General features: G+C 37.0%; 1 protein-coding gene and 1 long non-coding RNA gene across 3 annotated transcripts in view; one reads left to right on the top strand and one right to left on the bottom strand.

Moving 5' to 3' along the window:
* Positions 1 to 19,339, bottom strand: part of LOC106893123 — a 52,928-nt gene that overhangs the window by 8,745 nt on the left and 24,844 nt on the right. The window lies entirely within an intron of this gene.
* On the top strand, positions 1,820 to 19,322 carry MEMO1 (mediator of cell motility 1). Of its 2 annotated transcripts, XM_014950807.1 has the most exons (8): positions 1,820 to 1,947; positions 4,192 to 4,260; positions 6,169 to 6,281; positions 7,666 to 7,777; positions 8,730 to 8,872; positions 10,039 to 10,115; positions 15,614 to 15,718; positions 17,043 to 19,322. In XM_014950807.1, the coding sequence occupies exons 1-8, from the start codon at positions 1,835 to 1,837 to the stop codon at positions 17,172 to 17,174; spliced, it is 864 nt and encodes a 287-aa protein (XP_014806293.1). In that variant the 5' UTR covers positions 1,820 to 1,834; the 3' UTR covers positions 17,175 to 19,322. The 2 variants fall into 2 exon arrangements, with proteins under 2 accessions (XP_014806293.1, XP_014806294.1); XM_014950808.1 differs by lacking the exons at positions 1,820 to 1,947; positions 8,730 to 8,872 and having other exon boundaries at positions 4,194 to 4,260.

The raw sequence follows: 19,339 nt of genomic DNA on the forward strand, positions 1-19,339 counted from the left end.
TTAGGAAGTAATTTTTTTTTTTAAGTTATTTGTGTCTTCACTCTTAAATATATAAAAAGAAAAGTGGTAAGATGGTAATAGAGTACTGTTTTGTTCATCTCCTCGTAGCTTAGAAAGAGGATGGAAACAGAGATGTATTTATTTTTACTTAGCTTCCTCAACAGCCTCCATTTTCTAAGATGTCATTATCCTTATCTCTATTGAATGTCTCTGCTGCTTGTTATTTCCCCAAGCAACAGAAGCAGCAGAATAAAACTGGTATGTGGGTTGTTGTTTTTTTTTTTTGACAATTTAATCATTTCACAAAGCCACTGTATTAAAGGAGTGACAGTGGCTAACCAATGTCACTCTTTGGCCTTGTTAGAGCTGTAGGCAGCATCTAAGGCATTCAAGGTGATTGCAGGCTTCGGGAAACGGTGTTGCACTAGTTCACCTTCTTCACGTAAGAAGGTAGGGTTCTTTACAACCACAGAAGTCATCCTTTCCCTCCTTCCTCTACCCCCCTCCTCTACCCCATGAAACACATTAATTTAAGTTTCGTATAAACACCCCCTCTGATTTTCTAGGGAAAGCTTTATGGCGATCACTGGTGAGTGACTGATTGGATTCTGCAAAAGTTGACATCTTTGCTCCGACTGCTAGTTCTTGTCAGCTTTTTGGAGAGCTGTCAGCTTGAGATCTGGGCTGTTTGGAACATAGTTGTGGAATAGTTTCAGGTATTTAATTTGGTTTTGTTTTTCCTGGCAGTTGGTGTTTTTACACCTGCATGGGGAAGATACAAAAATCTACAACACGTATGGTAGAAGAAAGCAGCTTACTACACCAAGCTTTACAGATAAACTCTGCTGACATACAGCTCTGTCAAAAGCATAATGTCAACCGAAAAAAGTGCATCTATTTTTCTCTTTATTAATGATACCTTACTTGTAACAACAGGAGCTGAATGAGTTTTACTTGAAAGTTTGTGTTCTTTAATATAAAAAATATCGCACTGTATTTGCCAGACTTGCTTCTTCAGGAGTAGCTTTACATAAAAAAAAGTTTTCTTTATGATGAGAAATAATCAAAATGTAGTGAGGGTTTTTTTAATCTTGTATTTCTAGAAGGCATTTGTACCATCTACTTGAATTGAGAATACTTGCTACTTGTTGAAGTACAGAATTTAGTTTATAAAAAAAATAATCAAATACTGGGTTGACCAATTAGCAAAGTTAAGATTGCCAAGAAGTTTACGTACTTGTAGTATATGTTGATTGATCAGAAGTTGTTAAGGCATTAGTATAAGTGTGGTGTCTTCTCATTTTTAGATTTTTCCTATGTATTTACCATTTTTCCAGGTTACAGTGTGCTTTGTATTCTGATCTTATGCTTGCTTGATAATAATAAAGGACTAAATGCCATAGCCACTGGTTATCCTGTCGGTATGTAAGGTATTTGTATTATATCCTCTTCTCATATTGTGCTGTCTTGGTGTATGTCATCTTTAAATTTTTACTTCTGAATTTTGCAAATATGGTTACCAGAGGAATCAATCATCTATTAGCCTCTGTTTTGAGATCAGCAGCCGTGCTTTCTAATGATGAAATGGTATGTGCATCAGTCCACAAAGCAAGGAACAATAAGCGTGTGTTTGGATGTGCAATAAATGAACTGCCTGGACTAGGAGGTTGAAACTTTCCTACTGTAACCTTCAACATTACAAGCATGTTGAATTTACTCTTTTTTTTTTTTTTTCTTTGAGATTTAAACACAGGTTTTGTTTTTTATGATTACCTTAAATTTGTTGGACTTCTGGACTTTATTTGTTCATTCTTGAGGTATTTTAGATTCTTTTATGGCTTCAGTAATTCCTTGTCTCTTTACAGGACCCCAGCTGAATGCTCAACTAGAAGGTTGGCTTTCTCAAGTACAGTCCACAAAAAGACCTGCTAGAGCCATTATTGCACCGTAAGTTTGAAATCTGTTTCTAGTATGTATAATACTTGATTGGTTAAGTGCTTCTTTATTTGAAAACTGGTGAAAGCAAATATTTAGCTGAAAGGAATGTCCTGTGGTTTCTAAGTATTTTGGATATGGCATAGAATGGAAGAAATCTGTGCACATCTTGGTATATAATTAGTTTCCTTTTGCTGATTCATTGCAGATGTAACAGTCACTTGGGATCATAGAATGGTTTGGGTTGGAAGGGACTTAAAGATCATCTCATATCATACCCCCTGTCATGGGCAGGGTCAAGTAAGATCCAGTAAGACAGATAAAGAGCTGTATTAATGCAGTGGTAATCTAAGGTGACAGCTCTTTCAGTGCACTTCTGGTATAGAACAGCTACACTTATTTAAAAAAACCAAACACCAAAACCAAAACACACAAACCAAACAAAACTCCAGCATCCCACCGCAAATCAAAACTTAGCAAAGCTTAAACCAATAACTAATGAAACTATTCAGCTATTCGAAGTGGTTTACCTCTATTGTTTTTGTGTGGTTTAATTTTTTTTGTTCCACAGCAGAAATTGGGATCATCTAAACTATTTAGGTAGAATTCAATTTCCTGAAGGTCATTGAGACACACAATAAGAAAAGTATGTTGGTCATTCCAATTTATTATGAGTTGGAAGGAAACACTAGAAAAAGCATCTTAAATATGATGTTTTTCCTGTGCTGACATAACATTGACATGATGTTTGAAGTATTCCGTAATAGTATTGAATGTGCAGAAGAAATTGCCCCAAACCTGCCTTAGCCTGTCTTGCAGAAATAGCAGGAAAGAGGCCTTTCAGCTGCAGATAGGTAACCTGGGTTCTTTTTCCAGAACCGGTGGAGGTTTTCCTGTGGTCTCACCAAATTATTCTATTAACTGTGCCTTTGATTTCCCACTTGTAAAATGGGATATGGCTAGTAACTTGTTTTTGTGAAAGACCAAAGAAGTCTGTAGCAGAGGGAATCTTTCAGAAGGCTCTTTTGACAGTTCACTAGGTCTCAGTCTCCTGTTCATTGCCTTAACGTGTACTTTTCTGAGCTCCTTAGAATGATTGAGGTAAGTGACACTGAAGTAAAACCCCAGGGTAATTCTGAGGATAACTTGCTCCAGGTACCCCTCTGTGTAGATTAATATACAGGCATGCAATCATACATATGCATAAATAAATATAAAATCCTCCACTGCTGTCAATGGGGAATTTGTACCTTCAAGCACTCTGTATGCCCCGGGACTGGCAGCACATATCATTCTCTGTATCATTGTATAAAAAGACCATCTGAGAAGCTGTAGTTGTATTGTTGCACATACTTGACTCCAAATAAATGATAAGTATTGACCCAGGGTCAGAGGTGCTCCAGAGTTGATGTGGGCATGGCCTTCCACTGTGGACATGTTGCTGAGTGACTGTGAGGTGTTCTACGCCTTTTGGCCTGGGACCCTGGGGAATGAATGTTCTCTGGAACGAATGCTTTTAGGAGTGTAAACTGAATCTTCTCCTGCTTTTAACAGCCTTAAAGGGAATGGGTCTTAAGATTTGGATGTGATATGTGAAACGAGTAGTCAGAATAATTATGGATGTTTTTGGAACACACACAGAAACACAGGTGGAGAGAGGCTCCAGGCCAGAATGATAGGAAATGATAAAGCACGTATCCCATTCTCTGCAGTAAAAGCTACCGTGCTGCGTTCCACTCCTTTCCTTGTGCCCATTCATTCTGTTGCTGAGGTATTCTTCTTCAGTGACGGAGTATTTCTATTCTCTGTTTATCTGCTGTAAAGTGTAGTCTCTACTGTCATTGTGTTCAGTTACTGGAGTGTGGTTAGAAGAGCTTTCTCCAGCAGCTTGTTGTTCACTTGTCCCCTGGCTGCACTCTTAGCATTGTCACCAGCCTCTGATAATACGCAGTTGTGTAGTCTGTCTACTAGTATCTTTTACAAGTAACAAAAGGTGCTTTAGTCTGGAGTTAGTCTTACTAACTTCCGAGTAAATGGTCACTGGTAGTTCTTTAACAAGTGTGTCTCTTGTACATTCAGTACTGGAACAGTGCTCTCTAGCTCTTCCAGGAGTTGATTTTTGGATTGCTCTTACTATTTCTATCTCATTGGGGACAAATAATTCTTAAGATATTAACATTTTAATAGAAATACCAACATATTTAAGATGTTAAACAATATTTAATATGTTAACATTTTGTACACCTTGGTTTGCAGCCATGCAGGGTATACCTATTGTGGATCTTGTGCAGCCCATGCTTACAAACAAGTGGATCCTAATATTACGTAAGTATTAAAGTTTTTCTTTGCAAAGCTTAAGACAATGCCATTGCAATTCTATGAGAAGCTGAATGTTCTTTTTATATTCTTACACCTTGAAGTACTCAAATTCTAATTTTGTATTCTTTTAAGTCTTTTGTGCATCCCTTCTGCTTTAATGCCATAAATGTGCAAGTTGCTTGGATGTTACAAAAGAAAAAAATAATGTAGTATTGAAATTAATGTTGAAATTGAAAACGTAAAGCAGTATTTTAAAAAATTATTGAGAATTATTGGTAACTAATTTTTTTTTGGAAGGGAGGGGTTAAAGGTGTTCTTTTTGCAGGTAGTGTTTAACTTACATTATTGCTTGATGTTCCACTGCTTTTGTAAAAGCCCAAGCTGAGTTGTTTTTGTTTGTGTTATTTTTTTTAACTGATCACAGGGTGTTTTTGTTTCTTTTTTTGTTGGGAGGTTTTATTTGGTTTCAAAGTATATTAAAATATTTCATGATTCTGCATTGGTTTTTCAGTGCAGGATTATGGGCTGAATGCTGCCAGGATTCTCTTCTGCTGTGGAGAAAGTGACCAGTGTGTGTCTATAATATTTGAAGTCAGTGAAAGTTACTTGTTGTAATAATTTTAAATGGACTTGTGTTTCTAACAGCACAACAGTTTAAAAAAAAAAAGAAAAAAAACAAAAAAGAAAAAAACAAACAAACCAACACAGTCCTGTAGTCTGTGCCTGCTCTGAAAATATGAATCCAGTTATTCTAGGTTAAAGGAATGTAATTCTTGTGTTCTGCTGACTGCTATGGTTTTTTTTAAAATGACAAAAATTTAAAACATCTCCAGTATTTGCTTAAAGTGTGTATTTTGCAATGTTAATATAAAAACTGTCTATTAGTTGCTTATGAGATAACACATTGTAATGCTCTCCAAAGACCAAATGGTTTTGATTCTTTCTAAACTATTGTAAACTAAATGAAGACAACTTACAGAGTGAGTAACTAGTTACTTTAAAACTTCTAGAACAAGTTGCATTCCCCAGGTTCAGTGACATGGAGTTGATTCAAACTTTCTGGATCATATGCTGTTTTATCGCATGGGATGTTTAGAATTCATCTTTCAGCTGAAGTATTGCCTGTTGGGATATTCTGGTTTTTAGCTCTGTAAAAAGTTGTAGTATTTTAGTGTAGCTTGCTATAGCATTCCACGTAAAAGGAAAAGAAAAAACATCTTTACATGTCTCCCATCCCTTTAGTTCAGATCCTGAATCTGAAGAGCTGAATTTCCTATAGATTTTCTTTTTTCTTTAAGTCTTGTGGCAGGAGACTCTTAACATCTGTTCAAGAGCCAAGAACTGAGGACTTGATGAAATAACATCATGATGACGTATGAAAGCTTGCAGTATCAGCTAAAGCTACGAATTTTCAGGTTTTGGTCCCTGTTGTTGATGCAACAGCTAGATAAAAACAGCATTTCAAAGTGACTTGAATTTGAATTTTGTGAAATCTGAAGTAAGACTAATCAAGTAAATAAGAAGCTCTGAATAGGTGATAAATCCATCATCCTGATTTGAGGGCACATACATACCTGTAGTTGTTGAAGGTGGTGTGTAACTGAAGGTTGTGTTGGAAGGAGAGAATTCAAAAATCTGTTTTAAGTCCAAATGAGGCCAGTTACATTTCTAGCTGATGAGTGCCCTCTGATATATCACCTGCTTAAGGCTATGGGAAGCATTATTGAACTGATCTCATGATCACTTCCGAGATATCGAGCAAGATCTGTGGTCTTACACACAGCAGAGTAAAACTCTATTGGTAACCACCCGAAAGTATCGCTTTGTGTGTTTTTATTAAACTTGTTACTCTAAACCAAGTCTCTGTACAATTGCAGTTGTCTAAATCGTGGGCTTTTGTGTTAACTGTTGTAGCCGAAAAATTTTCATTCTTGGGCCTTCCCATCATGTGCCCCTTTCCCGATGTGCACTTTCCAGTGTGGACATATATAGAACACCTCTGTATGATCTCCGAATTGACCAAAAGAGTAAGTGCATGATAAAGCTTACATCTTGAAGATTGTTGAGGCTTGAGCATTAATTGTTGGCCTGCAGTGCTGAGGACTCTCTTGTTGGGCGTTTCATTGCTTTTAAGTGGCATACAAGTATAAATTTGTTTTTACTGCAATGAGAGCTAACTTCTGAAAGATCCTGATGGCTGTGGACATAGCTATATTATAACCTTAAAGTCTCTCTTGCTCCTGCAAGTAAAGAATTCTCAATCTTTGCTTATCTTTTTTCCATTCTGTTTGTGCCTCTTGAAAACTGATCTTTTAAAAGGAATTTCAAAATGAAAAAGTGTTACATTTGAATAACAGCCCACTGCACACCTGCTCCATTGTTCTGTGAAGTATTCTGTCTGCAAAAAAAAAAAAAAGATAGTGCTCTAGTTGGTTTATTTCTGATAGAGGAATAATAGAGGAACAGAAAGCTGCTTTTATTTGGATGAGTTATTGCATGTGACTTCTTTTATTTTTAACTGGCAGAGTACTTACAGAACTTAAAAGCTTTTAGTCCATGAAATACCAGTCTTTCAGACTAAGCTTAAAGGTGCAATGAAGATAAATTTGGCATTTTGACTTTCACGTGTTTTGAGGTACACCTAAATAATAATATATCTTTTTTAAAAGGGGTACTTAGTGCAGATGCATTGCCCTTTCTTCATGACTGATTAAGCAAGCTAATTCAGGCTTTCTACATACTGCCTGCAGAAATTTTATTAAGTAACAACAGTTTCAGTTTCTGTAGAACTCCTTTAAAAGGAGTGGAGAAGGAGGTACAGCCCTACCTACATCAAATTCTTCATCCAGTGGAGAGTTTTCAAAATGTGGAGATGACTCCGCATGCTGTCAAGGACACTTGAGAGTAGGAAAGATAACTTATAAATGTGCATTTCTTAATCAGTTTTTGCTGTCTCTAGTTTTCATGATTCAGTTAATAATAAATTGTATTAAATAGTAACACATCCAGCAATGGCTCAACTGATCAGCAATTCTTATTTTTTATTTTTATATACATGATGGTGTAGTTTGTGAAAATATGAATTCAGTGACTGGGCAAATGCATGTCTATTTTCAAATGTGTTTTATTTTGTATCGTAACCGAAAATCTTTCTCAGTATACTAACAAGGTTACTGATTTAACACACAAACATAACTGACTCAGTTTACAAAATATGCATCTTTATGACTTGAACATAATTTTAATCCTGAACTTAAAAACAAGTGGGTTATGATGATAGCCCTTGGAGGCAAGTCATTTGTTGTCATGGGCTTGTTCTGATATAGATGCTCTATAGCTTGCTTTACAGTTGGTTTTTGGTTTTGTTTTTTTTTAAGAAAGTAGTAAAAGTTAATCTTCAATTCATTTCAGTTTATGGAGAACTGTGGAAGACGGGAATGTTTGAGCGTATGTCCCTACAGACAGATGAAGATGAACACAGTATTGAAATGCATTTGCCTTATACTGCTAAAGCCATGGAAAGGTACTGGGGTTAATGACTTCTTCTACAGGAATGAACATTACGTGCATTAAATGTTTGAACCACATGTGAAGTGCAGGAGGAAGTAATAACGCCCTTTATGGTGTATAATGCCCTATGTGGTGTATAACACTCGCACTCCCTCACCCCCCAGTAAAAATTTTGGGGAGGAGAAGGTCAGAGATGAGGATTAGTTGCTGTAATAAAAACTGTGAGCAGAGCAAATGCCTGAATGATGAAATTGGAACACCCCTTATAAACAAGTTTATATGTTTATATTTACTTAATAGAGTTAATAGTAGACATGCTTTCATGAATCTTTTTCAGTAGCTGATTTTTAATTATTTTTATTTTTATTTTTTGCAAGGCATCTCTGAAAGAAGTTCAAATGCTAGTAGTGTTTTCTGTGGGATATTAAGTTTGTTTGGAGCCTTGATACTAATTTCGGGATCAGGATTCTGTTTACACCTGCAATTTCAAATAAGTATTTTGAATATTTTATTTTCGTCGATGTGTGGTGGTTTTTTTCCCCCCAATCTTTTTTTTTTATTATTTTTTTATTTTTCTTCCAAAGTCTTTGTAATTTTCCCTGGAGTATCAGTATACATCTGGGTGCTCTCTTGAGCATTTTTAAATAAGTTGGAAAATTACCCAACATTTGTGCAGCATCTATACTGGGAGAATTTCCTTCCTAGTTATTTCTGGTTTCATTGTGTCTTTTCTTTTTGTTTGCCTGGTGTTTTCACTTTGCAGTGAAGATAAATACTGTTTTCGGGGGATGATTTCTGAAGTTGAAATAGTTTCAGGTTCTAAAACAACTTTCTAGTATGACTTTACCAAATTAACCATATCTTCAATAGTGCCCTCTTAAAACATTCTGCAATTTCAGTTAGGAAGGCCTGAAAAAGACTTCAGATGTTACTTGAATTACAACATGTTTTCTTTTGCTTATAAGCCATAAGGATGAGTTTACTATTATTCCTGTGTTGGTCGGAGCACTGAGTGAGTCAAAAGAGCAGGAATTTGGAAAACTCTTCAGTAAATACCTAGCTGATCCTAGTAACCTCTTTGTGGTTTCTTCTGACTTTTGCCATTGGGGTAAGTTTCACATCTCTTCATTATAACAGTATGATGAATATTTTGTAGTGATTTTTCAAATAATGTATTTTATTAAACATTGAACATCTTAACTTCTGGTAAACGTATCTTTGAAAGACTTAAATGCTTTTGTAAAGTCAAAAAGGATTTTTCTTTTTAATCTGGAACAATAGATGAAAAATATTAATGTGGTAATGTGTTTTCAGTGTAGTGGAGGAAGTAAGTGGTGAAGGTGGATGGGTTTATATGCATCTCTTTATTGTTGCAATTAAATAAGTGTCTGAAGTTTCTTGCTCCTTTTACTCTTCTTTTAAGCACCTCAAAGCAACTTGCAAAACTGATTAGCTAAAAATTCACTGGACATGGCAACATCCCTCTGATGGAAATAAGTTTTGTACATTTCACTGCTGGGTAAGATAGCAGATGGAGTATATATGCCAATTCACCAGGGCTATCCCAGTTCATCTTGGTGGCAGAGCTATAAAGACTCCAGAAGCCTTGACTTCTGTCCTGCTTTAACACTTTATTTCTCTTTGAAGTGTGATAATAGCTGGAAAAGGGCCTGCTTCAGAAAGATACATTTTGTTACACAACAGACCTTCTTCCCTTTTCTCATCGTCATCTTTGGTCAACTTGCATAATTAAGTGCATATATTACTTGTCTTTGAATTGTGGAGTAGGTGGAGGTATATAAGGATGACCTGGGTTCTGTTGTGGCTAATGAACCATCTAGAACTGTTCACTGAATTATCATGAACTTTTTCTTTTAACCGTCATTTACTGTGGATATTGTTGTGCAAGCAGAAGTAGCCTGACTTCAGAGTTGACTTTGTCAAGAGGGATAGCAAAATAAAATGTTGCTTTACTTTTTAATTTATAGAATTGGATTCCAAGGCAATAACAGGCAATTAATGAGTGACACACAGTGTCGGTTCTAGACAGTAAGCTTTTCTTTAGGAATATAGCTGCCCATCGTGTATTTTTTACTTTGCTTCTGGGCTGCTGCTTTGATTGCCCTAGAATGTCCTCAGTGGAGCTAAAAAGTATAAAATAAATGAAGATTATTACTTTAAAAATATTAGAATTTCAATTATTTAGTAAGTACTAGGGAGTGTTTTAGCTACGATTTTTCCCTTTTTTATTTTATACATGATTTTTGTTTCAAGGTCAGAGGTTCCGTTACAGTTACTATGATGAATCCCAAGGAGAAATTTATAGATCCATTGAGCACCTAGATAAAATGGTAAGTTTTCAGATTTGGTGGAACTAACTAACAAATTTCTCCTGTACATTACATTTCTTTGAACACTTTAGAAATTTCTCTAACAAAGTATTATAGATTAGCTATATTATTGAATGTATACTTTTCCTTTGTTTACCACAATAAGAACTTAGCTGTTGTTTTTAGCTAGGATCCTCCGTTTTGCTGACTGCACACAGTATATTGGGGGTGTAATCTAGTAAGAACAATTTATGCATGTTTGCCTACCTAAAATGCCCTAGTGTAATGCAGTTCTTGTCCACATACTCTTTTGAGTTTTGGAGAAGCAGTAAGAATTATGAATCGAGTATTGTGGTAGTCCAGGCCTGATAGCTGTGATACCCGCGTATCGAAACAGCATCGTGATCATGTTAATGGTTTCAGCAGCAGCCATTTTGAGGAGGAGAGACTATAGGAGATTGTGCTGGTCAGGAAAACCAAAGTCACCGTTTCCTTGGGAGGAGTAGTCTTTCCCCCATCCCTTACTCTGTAGTAGGTGGTGGTGGGGAAAAGCAGTAAACCATGCTTTAAGCTGGGTTTGGCAAACGGCTGAAAGGAATGCGAAATACATAAAGATCATGATGCCAATTATGGTGCATTTTCTTTGCAGTCACAGGAGCCAAGGATTTATTTTTAAATGAAAAAATTGTGTTAATGTTCAAGACTATACTTAAGGCGCAGAACTAATTCTTCTGTAAATATGTAACCTTAAAATTTGTTTTAAAACAGTTTGGCTCATTTATGTAACTTTTGTAAAATCTGTTAGAAGAGAGAAGTGTTGTTATTCAGGGCGTGTTAATTATTTTCCTTGTCTTGAAGGAATAAATCCTATCTGCTGGAGGGATCTCTGGAGTTTTTTGCTTTGTGTATCCATATTAACTTCTTTGTTTTTCCACTATTAATCACTGGAATGGAAACAGTAAATAGTTTGCCTTTTCTATTTGTCCCATTTTTAATAATTCTTGTTGTCAGTTGAGAGGTTTCTCTGTAAAGATGAAGTGTTTTTCTATGGAGTCCCAGAATTTGCAGTTCTGAGTGTTTTTGCAGGAGAACAGATTAAGGTGCATTAGCAAACATTAGTTTCCCCTTGTTAATTTCTTTAGTGAAAGCTTGTAGAAAGACTGGACTTTGGTATCTAACTATTTTTAGTGACTACATTGCTGCACCAGCTCTTTCTTTTGGTAGTTACTCAGCCAAAAGGAGATGACATTTTTTTGTAATACTGAAAGTGATGTCTACTGTGTAATAACAATGAAAATACTTTTTCAATCGTAAGTTTAACTAGAAAACTGAACAAGCTGCGTAGCAGTACACTCTGGTTATTTTTTGTCTTTATATCATGCCATATGCAAACACGTGACTCAGTATTCGAACTCTGTACAGAGTAGGTTTTGCTTTTGGTGAATTTCAGAAATTTCTTTTTAGGGGTGTTGTGGGTACACTTGGGATGCTCTCCACAATGCCACAAAGATCTCCCTGTCAGGTTTTTTCCAGCTTTGGACGGAGTTTATTTGATTTTGCATGCCCCATTCTACTTCTTGTTTCCTTATCTAAGTATTGAATTTTTTAAATGTCATTTGGCCAGCTAAAGAAACTTGTATTGTTACAAGCACTAGGACTCTCCACAGAGAAAATAGCATTAAGATAGAGACAAAACTGCACGAAAGCCATCAGAGGTCTTAACCTCTTGTTCCCGGCCCAATAATTTATTGGCCTTAGGTAGGAAAGCAGTCGGCTCAGCGCTTGTTAAGCAGGAAGATATTCTGGGTTAAGATGAAGTTACTTTTCCTTAGAAATGCCCTTGTGGAAGGACAATGGTCCCTTCCTTATTTAGATTGGACCTGAAGTACAGATGCATACAGATACTTCTGCTGCCCCCCCACCTCCTTGCTAGTGCATGAACAGTGCTAAATGCTTTGGACATTGAAGATCTATTAACCTGGTAACCACTGTGAGAAATGTTATTTGCTGTGATTTTAGGTTAGAGCCCTTAGACTCCAGTATAAAAAAAAAAAAAAAAAACCAAAACAGAAAATACAGAATAGCAAATATTGCTGGGCAGACATTAGTTTCTCCATGGTAACTCCTAATATGACCACTCTGTTACCCTGGGAGTACCACAGTGCACAAGGAGTAAAGAGCCCCATGGTAAATAGGGGTACCTTAGGGAAAAGTCCTCAAATGAAGAGATATAACTGAGCAGCTGATGTGCAGCAGTTTGTATATCATAACCTGATATCTCCTATCTTTTTCAATAATGATGGGGGAGATTCCTGTAAGACATTGTTGAAGAATAATTATTTTTTGATTATGGCTAGCCAGCGAACGCAGACTGCTCGCTTCAGTCGTCAGTGTCAGATTGCTCATTTTATATCTCATTTGTGAAACCGTGTGCCTCGCTTGAATCGACAGGAGGCTTCTGTTACCCTGAATGCTGAAGGGGGAGGATAGTGCAGGCGCAGAGGAGAGCTGTGCAGGAGCTGTGCACAGCATGGGTGGCTTCTCAGGTGGCTCTAATGGACTGATGAATTCTGGTGGCTTCTGCAGTGCTGCTACGGTGTGCCATCACCTTCCAGTGCTCCAGCCTGGGAATGTTTCTTAGCTTGGGCGTAGTGCAAAGCACACCTCTCTGCTGGGGTGCCCAGCTCCCTGCTGGCTCTGCTGCCCCCAGCCAGCAATTTTCTTCTTGGTTGTCTATCTTCTAGTGCGAGTGAGTCACGTGTCCAAAGATAGTTGGATTAGCCAGTGCTAAGACCAAGTTTGTTTCTGCTTCCATAAGTGTGCTAATGGCTTATAATTTTTAAGTGTGGAGAAGCAGTTGAAGTAACTGATTGCAAATTTAGACTTGACCAGCCAAAGGATTATTATAGTATAAAACAAGCCTCCGTATGATGGGGTTTGTTTTGGGGTTTTTTGTGAGCTTGATACTCGATCCTATAGGGGGTGATATTTAAGAATGTAACTGCTTTTCTCATATTAAGTGCACTGTGCTAGGATATTGTAGATGACATTTACATTGTCTGGTTAACTGAGATACGCAATGTCTATGTGGTACCATAATAACCATGTGATAAACTGCAGAACTACGTGATGGTTTGCATTTTTATCATGTGGGTTTTGTTGTGTATTTTAACTCTGTTTAGAACAAACCATGCCTGGCTGAGTTACTTTGAATACTGAAAATTATTAGTTTCGTACTTCTCCTTTATAGAAAATAAAACACAACCTGACAAAAATGTTTCCTTTGTTCCTCAATGCCATTCTAGACTGAGAAACAAGCTTGGTAGTCTCTGCCACAGCGCTTTTAAAATCCAAAAGATTGAAAAGTTCAGTACAGCTAAATGCTTATAGGATATATGTTAATACCCATTTCCTATGGATTTTCTCCAGTCTGTGATGTATGGAGCTCTGTTAGCATTTGCTGGGATGAATTGCATAGCTGTAAATGTTTCGCAGTGCTGAACCATGCATTGAAATAAGCTTACTAGGCATTCTGATAAATCCATGTCCATTCATTTGAGACAAATGCTTAAATGCCTCTGCCCAGTATGTTCCAGTGACTTACAGCTAAAAAACGAGTCTATCGATTGAGCAGCCATTTTTATTTTTTTAAAAAGCCGTGAAAGGGTTTACGAATGGGTAAAATATATCCTTATGAGCTGTTCAGGATCAGAGTAAGTGCCTCATGGATGTTTAGTTTCACTTGAGTATATAGTTAAGTTTGGTTCTGCTTTCTTTAGCTGTGCATTGACATGTACAATTTACGAGTAAATGAATGGTTCAAAAATATGCTACTTAAACTTCAGAAATGCAACAGTGTCTATGTAATCACTGCTAGTTAGAGAATAGCTACCTTTACTTCTTGGCACTCATTTAGGTTCTGTATGTCTGGAGTGAGTAGCAGCTGTCATTACCAGCCAGGGGTCCAAAAACCCTCTCCATGACCCTGGAAGAACTGAGCTCTTGCCAACAATTGGTCAGCATAGTTTGGTTTTATTTTTCCATAAAATTTATTTCTTTATGAATTCATCTTACTTCTGTTTTCAATTAAAAGTACACAAAGGTGGTGGTTATTGTTGCTGTTTTCTAATCCTCCCTGACTCTCGTGGGAATCTCCAGCTCCTCCGTTGTAAGCTGTGATCCAGTCTGAATAATTAGCGTATCTGCCAGATCAGCCAACGCCCTTGCAGAGTATTCAAGAGGTTTCACTCTTGAGGTGGAGACTTCAGACAGACTGGCTGCTTCCTGCATCATGAGTTCTCTCTTTATCACCTGCGCTTTCCCAAAAGCAGGGGAAGGGGATGGGAAAACCTTAGGAGAAACTCTTTCCCTTTCCCTTGATATCAGCCTCCCATTGTTCCCATGCAAAGCGTATGGTGTTTTTCTAGTCTCTAAGGAAACTCTTCCAGTTTCATTAGCTACACGTAAGAAGCAGAGCTATGCGTCTCACTTGAATTAGTGAGTGTCTGGGGCTCATTTGCCTGGTGAAAGGAATTAATCCTTTTCAGAGGAAGGAAAAACACAAGAGGATTGAGTCTAATACAGGCAAAATAGCAAAACTCATGATAAAACTCAGACAGTAATTGATTTAGACTTGCTTGAAACTACTTTCATTGTATTTGATCTGCTCTGTGGGATAGGGTAAGAGTAGGCTGTATCTGGAGTTGTAGGATTCTTTTTACCTTTACAAATGCAAATGTTTGTATATGTGGAAGGTTCTGGATTCCATACACGTGCTGCTTTTCATAGTATGACTCCGTGGGATCGTGGGTCTCACTGTGGGTGGAGAAAAAGATCTATATATGTGGCTGCCTTGTGTGAAGTTGAAGCATCATCTCCTGGCTCTTCTGTTTCTGTTGTGCACCAATTTTCCAGTGCTTTAGAGATGTTATGGATCTCCTTTAAATGCTCTGAGCAGATGGCCGGCTGGTGCCCAGATCAACTGGCATGCATGCCTGAAGTGTCTAGGATACATTACACTTCCTACGTGCTTGAATTGCATGTGTTTGTCTAGGAGTTTTGGACACCCAGAAGTCCCAGGCAAGTGCTCAGCCCTGAGCTCTGTTACCAGTGAGAGGAGATGGAGGCAAAACTCCTTTCTGCTTTGCCCTTGTAGTAAATGTGTCTGGTTATTGCTGTCTAAAATCCTCTGGAAGTAAAGCGCCCTTGGAGGTGAGGATGAGCTAGTCAGTGGGAGGAGCTTTTTTAACATGAGTTTCACCTGTATCTGCAAAGATAGCTTCACGGATCTGTGCATTATTGACAGCTTTGGAAGAGCTCCTGCACTTGTAGCTTGGCAAGGGATGGCAACAAGATGGCTGCAAGCTAGAGCTCGCGTGCTGAGGTTGGTTCCCTTGATAGCCTTGAGACAAAGTAGAGCTGTTTTACTCCTGAATTATTCTGTGTTGTCATAAATAGGTGATGTATAAACACCTGCTTATGAATGTGTAAAGTAATCATTGCTGTTGATTCTTTTTCAGGGTATGAGCATTATAGAGCAGCTAGATCCTGTATCTTTTAGCAATTACTTGAAGAAATACCATAATACAATATGTGGAAGACATCCTATTGGCGTATTATTAAATGTAAGTAACTGATTTGTTGAAAAATATAAGTTTTAGCACAATGCCTACATTTGTTTAAACGCAATCTTGCTGTTAGTTCTAAAATGTCAAGTCTTGAATTAATTTATTTTTCCAAGTGTCCTCGATTTGGTCTCCAATTTCCATGCCTTGCATATAGGCAAATGTAAGCTCTTACAAGGGCTGAGGGTTTTCAGTTCCCTAAGGGAGATCAGATACCACGTTCATTTTGAATTTCGATGAAATACTATCATTCAGTTTCTTTTGGCCCTAAACAAACAAATAAATCCATCTCCTTGAAGTACATACTTACTCTTTTGAATCACTACTTAGAAAAATGTGATATTAAAACATAAGATTTTTTTTCTGTATTGTTATTAGCTAGCTATTGTGAGTGCCTTGTGATATCTGGCAGCATTGTTCAGTTTTTCAAGTATGATGAAAGATTGTGTAAGTATTAGTGCAGTGCTCTGTTAACTCATAAATTAATGGCAATTAGAATTCAGATTAACTGGTACTTTCTAGTTACCCTGTTCTGCTTTGGTGATGCTTAACTTGGATGTCTAAAATGGGTCACAGCTGCTTTACAGCACTGCTGGAGTGTGCTGCAGATTTGTCATGTTGCTTGAGTGAGTCTCACAGTAGTTTTATTGTAATTTAAATCTGAAACAGGAAGCATGTTAACCTTTTTTAAAAGAGAAGACTTAATTCACTGGAAATGTAGTCTATATGGAGAGCACAGAGAAACCCTTTGAAGTGGAGACTATAAAAGTTTGTAAGAGTAATGTTAATATTGTGGATGCATGTAGCAAAATTCAGTACTGTGACAACTCTGCAAAAATATCCAACTCTTAACCTCAGATCATGATGAGTTTTGCAGTGAGTCTGAGCTAAATTCTGTTAATTCACTTTTGCAAGTTCTCACACTTCAATAAATTATCTTGGTACGTTCTTTTTCCTTAATGGAAGATGTGCAATCTAAAAAGTGTTGGTAGTGTTGGGTTTTTTTCTGTCACATCTGTGCTCCTGTATGAACCCCCTTTGGAACTGAAAGCATTGTTTCTGAAGGATCTATTTGGAAAGGTTGTTCAGCATTGCTTTATAGAACTGCGTGGATGTACGTACGGCAGTGAGGGGGAATGCTGGTGAATGAAACGGCACAGAAATGGGTTAGGTCCACAAATTACTCAGAGATGCTTATATTATTGCGAGAGATGGTGCAAGGACTGCCTGGGGGAAGAGAGAGGACTGAGATCTAGAAAATGTCATCATTTCAGTGACACTTTTATAAAAAGAGCTTTTCTTTTTTTCCCCCCCCTCTCTTCAGGCTATCAACGAGCTCCAGAAGAATGGAATGAATATGAGCTTCTCATTTTTGAATTATGCTCAGTCAAGCCAGTGTCGAAACTGGCAAGACAGCTCAGTGAGTTACGCAGCTGGAGCACTGATGGTCCACTGAACCGCTGAATGCTCAGGGATGGCACCTGCACACACTCGATACGGGGTCCCAGCCTAGCCCTTACAAAGATACAGTCCCTGGTCTTTGGGTATACTGAAACCTCAAACTAATAGAACTCTCTTCTTTTCTAGTAGGTGTAGTCCTTCCTTAGTTTCAACTCATTTAAAAATGCTTTCTTGTTAGGACAATGGAAGGAAGGCTGGTATCGAAATATTTTGTGATTTTTTTTTTTTTTTTTTTTTTTTTTTAAAGAAGGTAATGGCTATGAAGGCATGGTGGCAGACAGTCCTTACAAACACAACATGTAAAGCATTTACCATATCCTAAATTTGCACTCTTTGCAGACCTGTGCACATGTACTCAGCTTTCAGAATAGTTTTGCAAGTTGTAAACGGAAAAAGGGGTGGAAGCTTTTTAATAAAAGAAAAAAAAGAGGAAGACAACGCATTTATAAATGATCCTGTATTAGAATATAATAAAACTCCAGTATAGTCAGTTACTACCCGTGATGTACAACAGATATCTTCTATTTTAGTTGCTAATAAAGGGCTACACAAACCAAAATAGTCTGATTTAAACTTATTGCTTTGTGTTCTGTATGTGGCTGCTTGTCATTAACATCTTTTCTCCTCAGTTCTTACGCTTGATAATTCAGCCATTCTGTAAAATACTTTAAAATGTATTTTATATTCAACATTTGTTATGACTACTTCATTTACAGATATTTTTTTATCTTAAACCTCCACTATGAGTTCAGCTGTGCAAAAGAATTTTAAAAACCTTTTGTATATTCTAATTCTTTTTGTTTTACAATTATCTATAAAATAGTATCTTTTAGTATGTGATACAAAATTTGTATCAGAAATACACTTTTAATGATTTTTATGCTGTTTGATTATTAAAGTGAAATAGATGCAGTATTTTTATTTGAAATTACTTAAACAGTAGCTTGAAAACTGTAATTCTTAGAGTATCTTTCAAGCATTCATAGGCCACAGAAGCCATACAGTGCTAAGCTCAAGCAATTATTCCTCAAAGATTTAATTGGGAGGGGAAGGTAAGGCTTCTCTTTTTTTTTTTTATTTTTATTTTTTATTATTTGACTGTGGGTAGAATTGTCTCATGTTCTTTAAGCATCACCACATCTTAAGAGTTCTTGAACTTTCTTCCAGCCAACATAATGGTATAATTATTTGTCATTCCTGAAGATTTCGTTCTAATAAGAAATGCAAAGTAGGATGGCAGTACTGGCTCATTATCTAAATGGAGATTTCATTCCCTGATATTTCACCTGCTGTCAAGCAACCTCCTGGTACATTCAGCTTTTCTGAGTGGCAGAGGGGAATTTCAGAATTCAATTTAGATTCTTTGAAAGTCATGGGAATTGCTGCGTGAAAAGTCTTCACCTGAAAGCGTACCAGGCATCTTGTTTATTCCTATTAGAATACCCTTTACAAACAGACACTGCTTGCACCACTTCTATTTTCTTTGTCATAGTTGGCCACTGTTTTAATAAGAACAGGTGAATGCTCCATTTACAAAATGAACTACTTTGCAGATGTTCAGAATCCATCCCAGACACCGAACTCTTTGTATGTCTTTTAGTTGCCTTCTTGCTCTGCTTTGTTCTTAAAAAGTCTCAGCGGCAGACAGGGAAAACAACTTGCAGATTACTTTTGACAGAGCAGCAGAAAGGCTATGTAGGTAAAACTGAATTGGTAGCCAGTCTTTATAAATACTTGTCTGACTGTGCCTTATTTTAAAAAAAAAAAAGGTAGTTTTATCATGAAGACTAATTTTTTTCTTTTTAATCTTCGGTGAATACAAGTTTAATTAGGACTCAGGTTTCTTTCAGTCTTATGCCAAATGCTTAACGTCATTATTGAGACACATGGTGAATTGCAGCAGTTAAGTACATACTTTCTCCCTAAGGTAAACATAGTAATTAGCTTCTGAATACAAATGCTGAAGTTGCATCTTAGTTCTGTAAGATAGTTTTAATAAAAACAAAACATAACTGGAAGAGCTTCAAGGAAATCGGTCAGCCATTTTGCTCAGCACAATGTTATGAAATATCTTACAGTGAAAGCACTTCACATGTAAACTGTGTAATGTATTTCAAAATAAAGTTTCTAATTAAAATGGAAATTTCTGTGCCTACTAAT

This window comes from Calidris pugnax, unplaced genomic scaffold, assembly GCF_001431845.1.
Source record: "Calidris pugnax isolate Ruff unplaced genomic scaffold, ASM143184v1 scaffold24, whole genome shotgun sequence".
Taxonomy (NCBI): domain Eukaryota; kingdom Metazoa; phylum Chordata; class Aves; order Charadriiformes; family Scolopacidae; genus Calidris; species Calidris pugnax.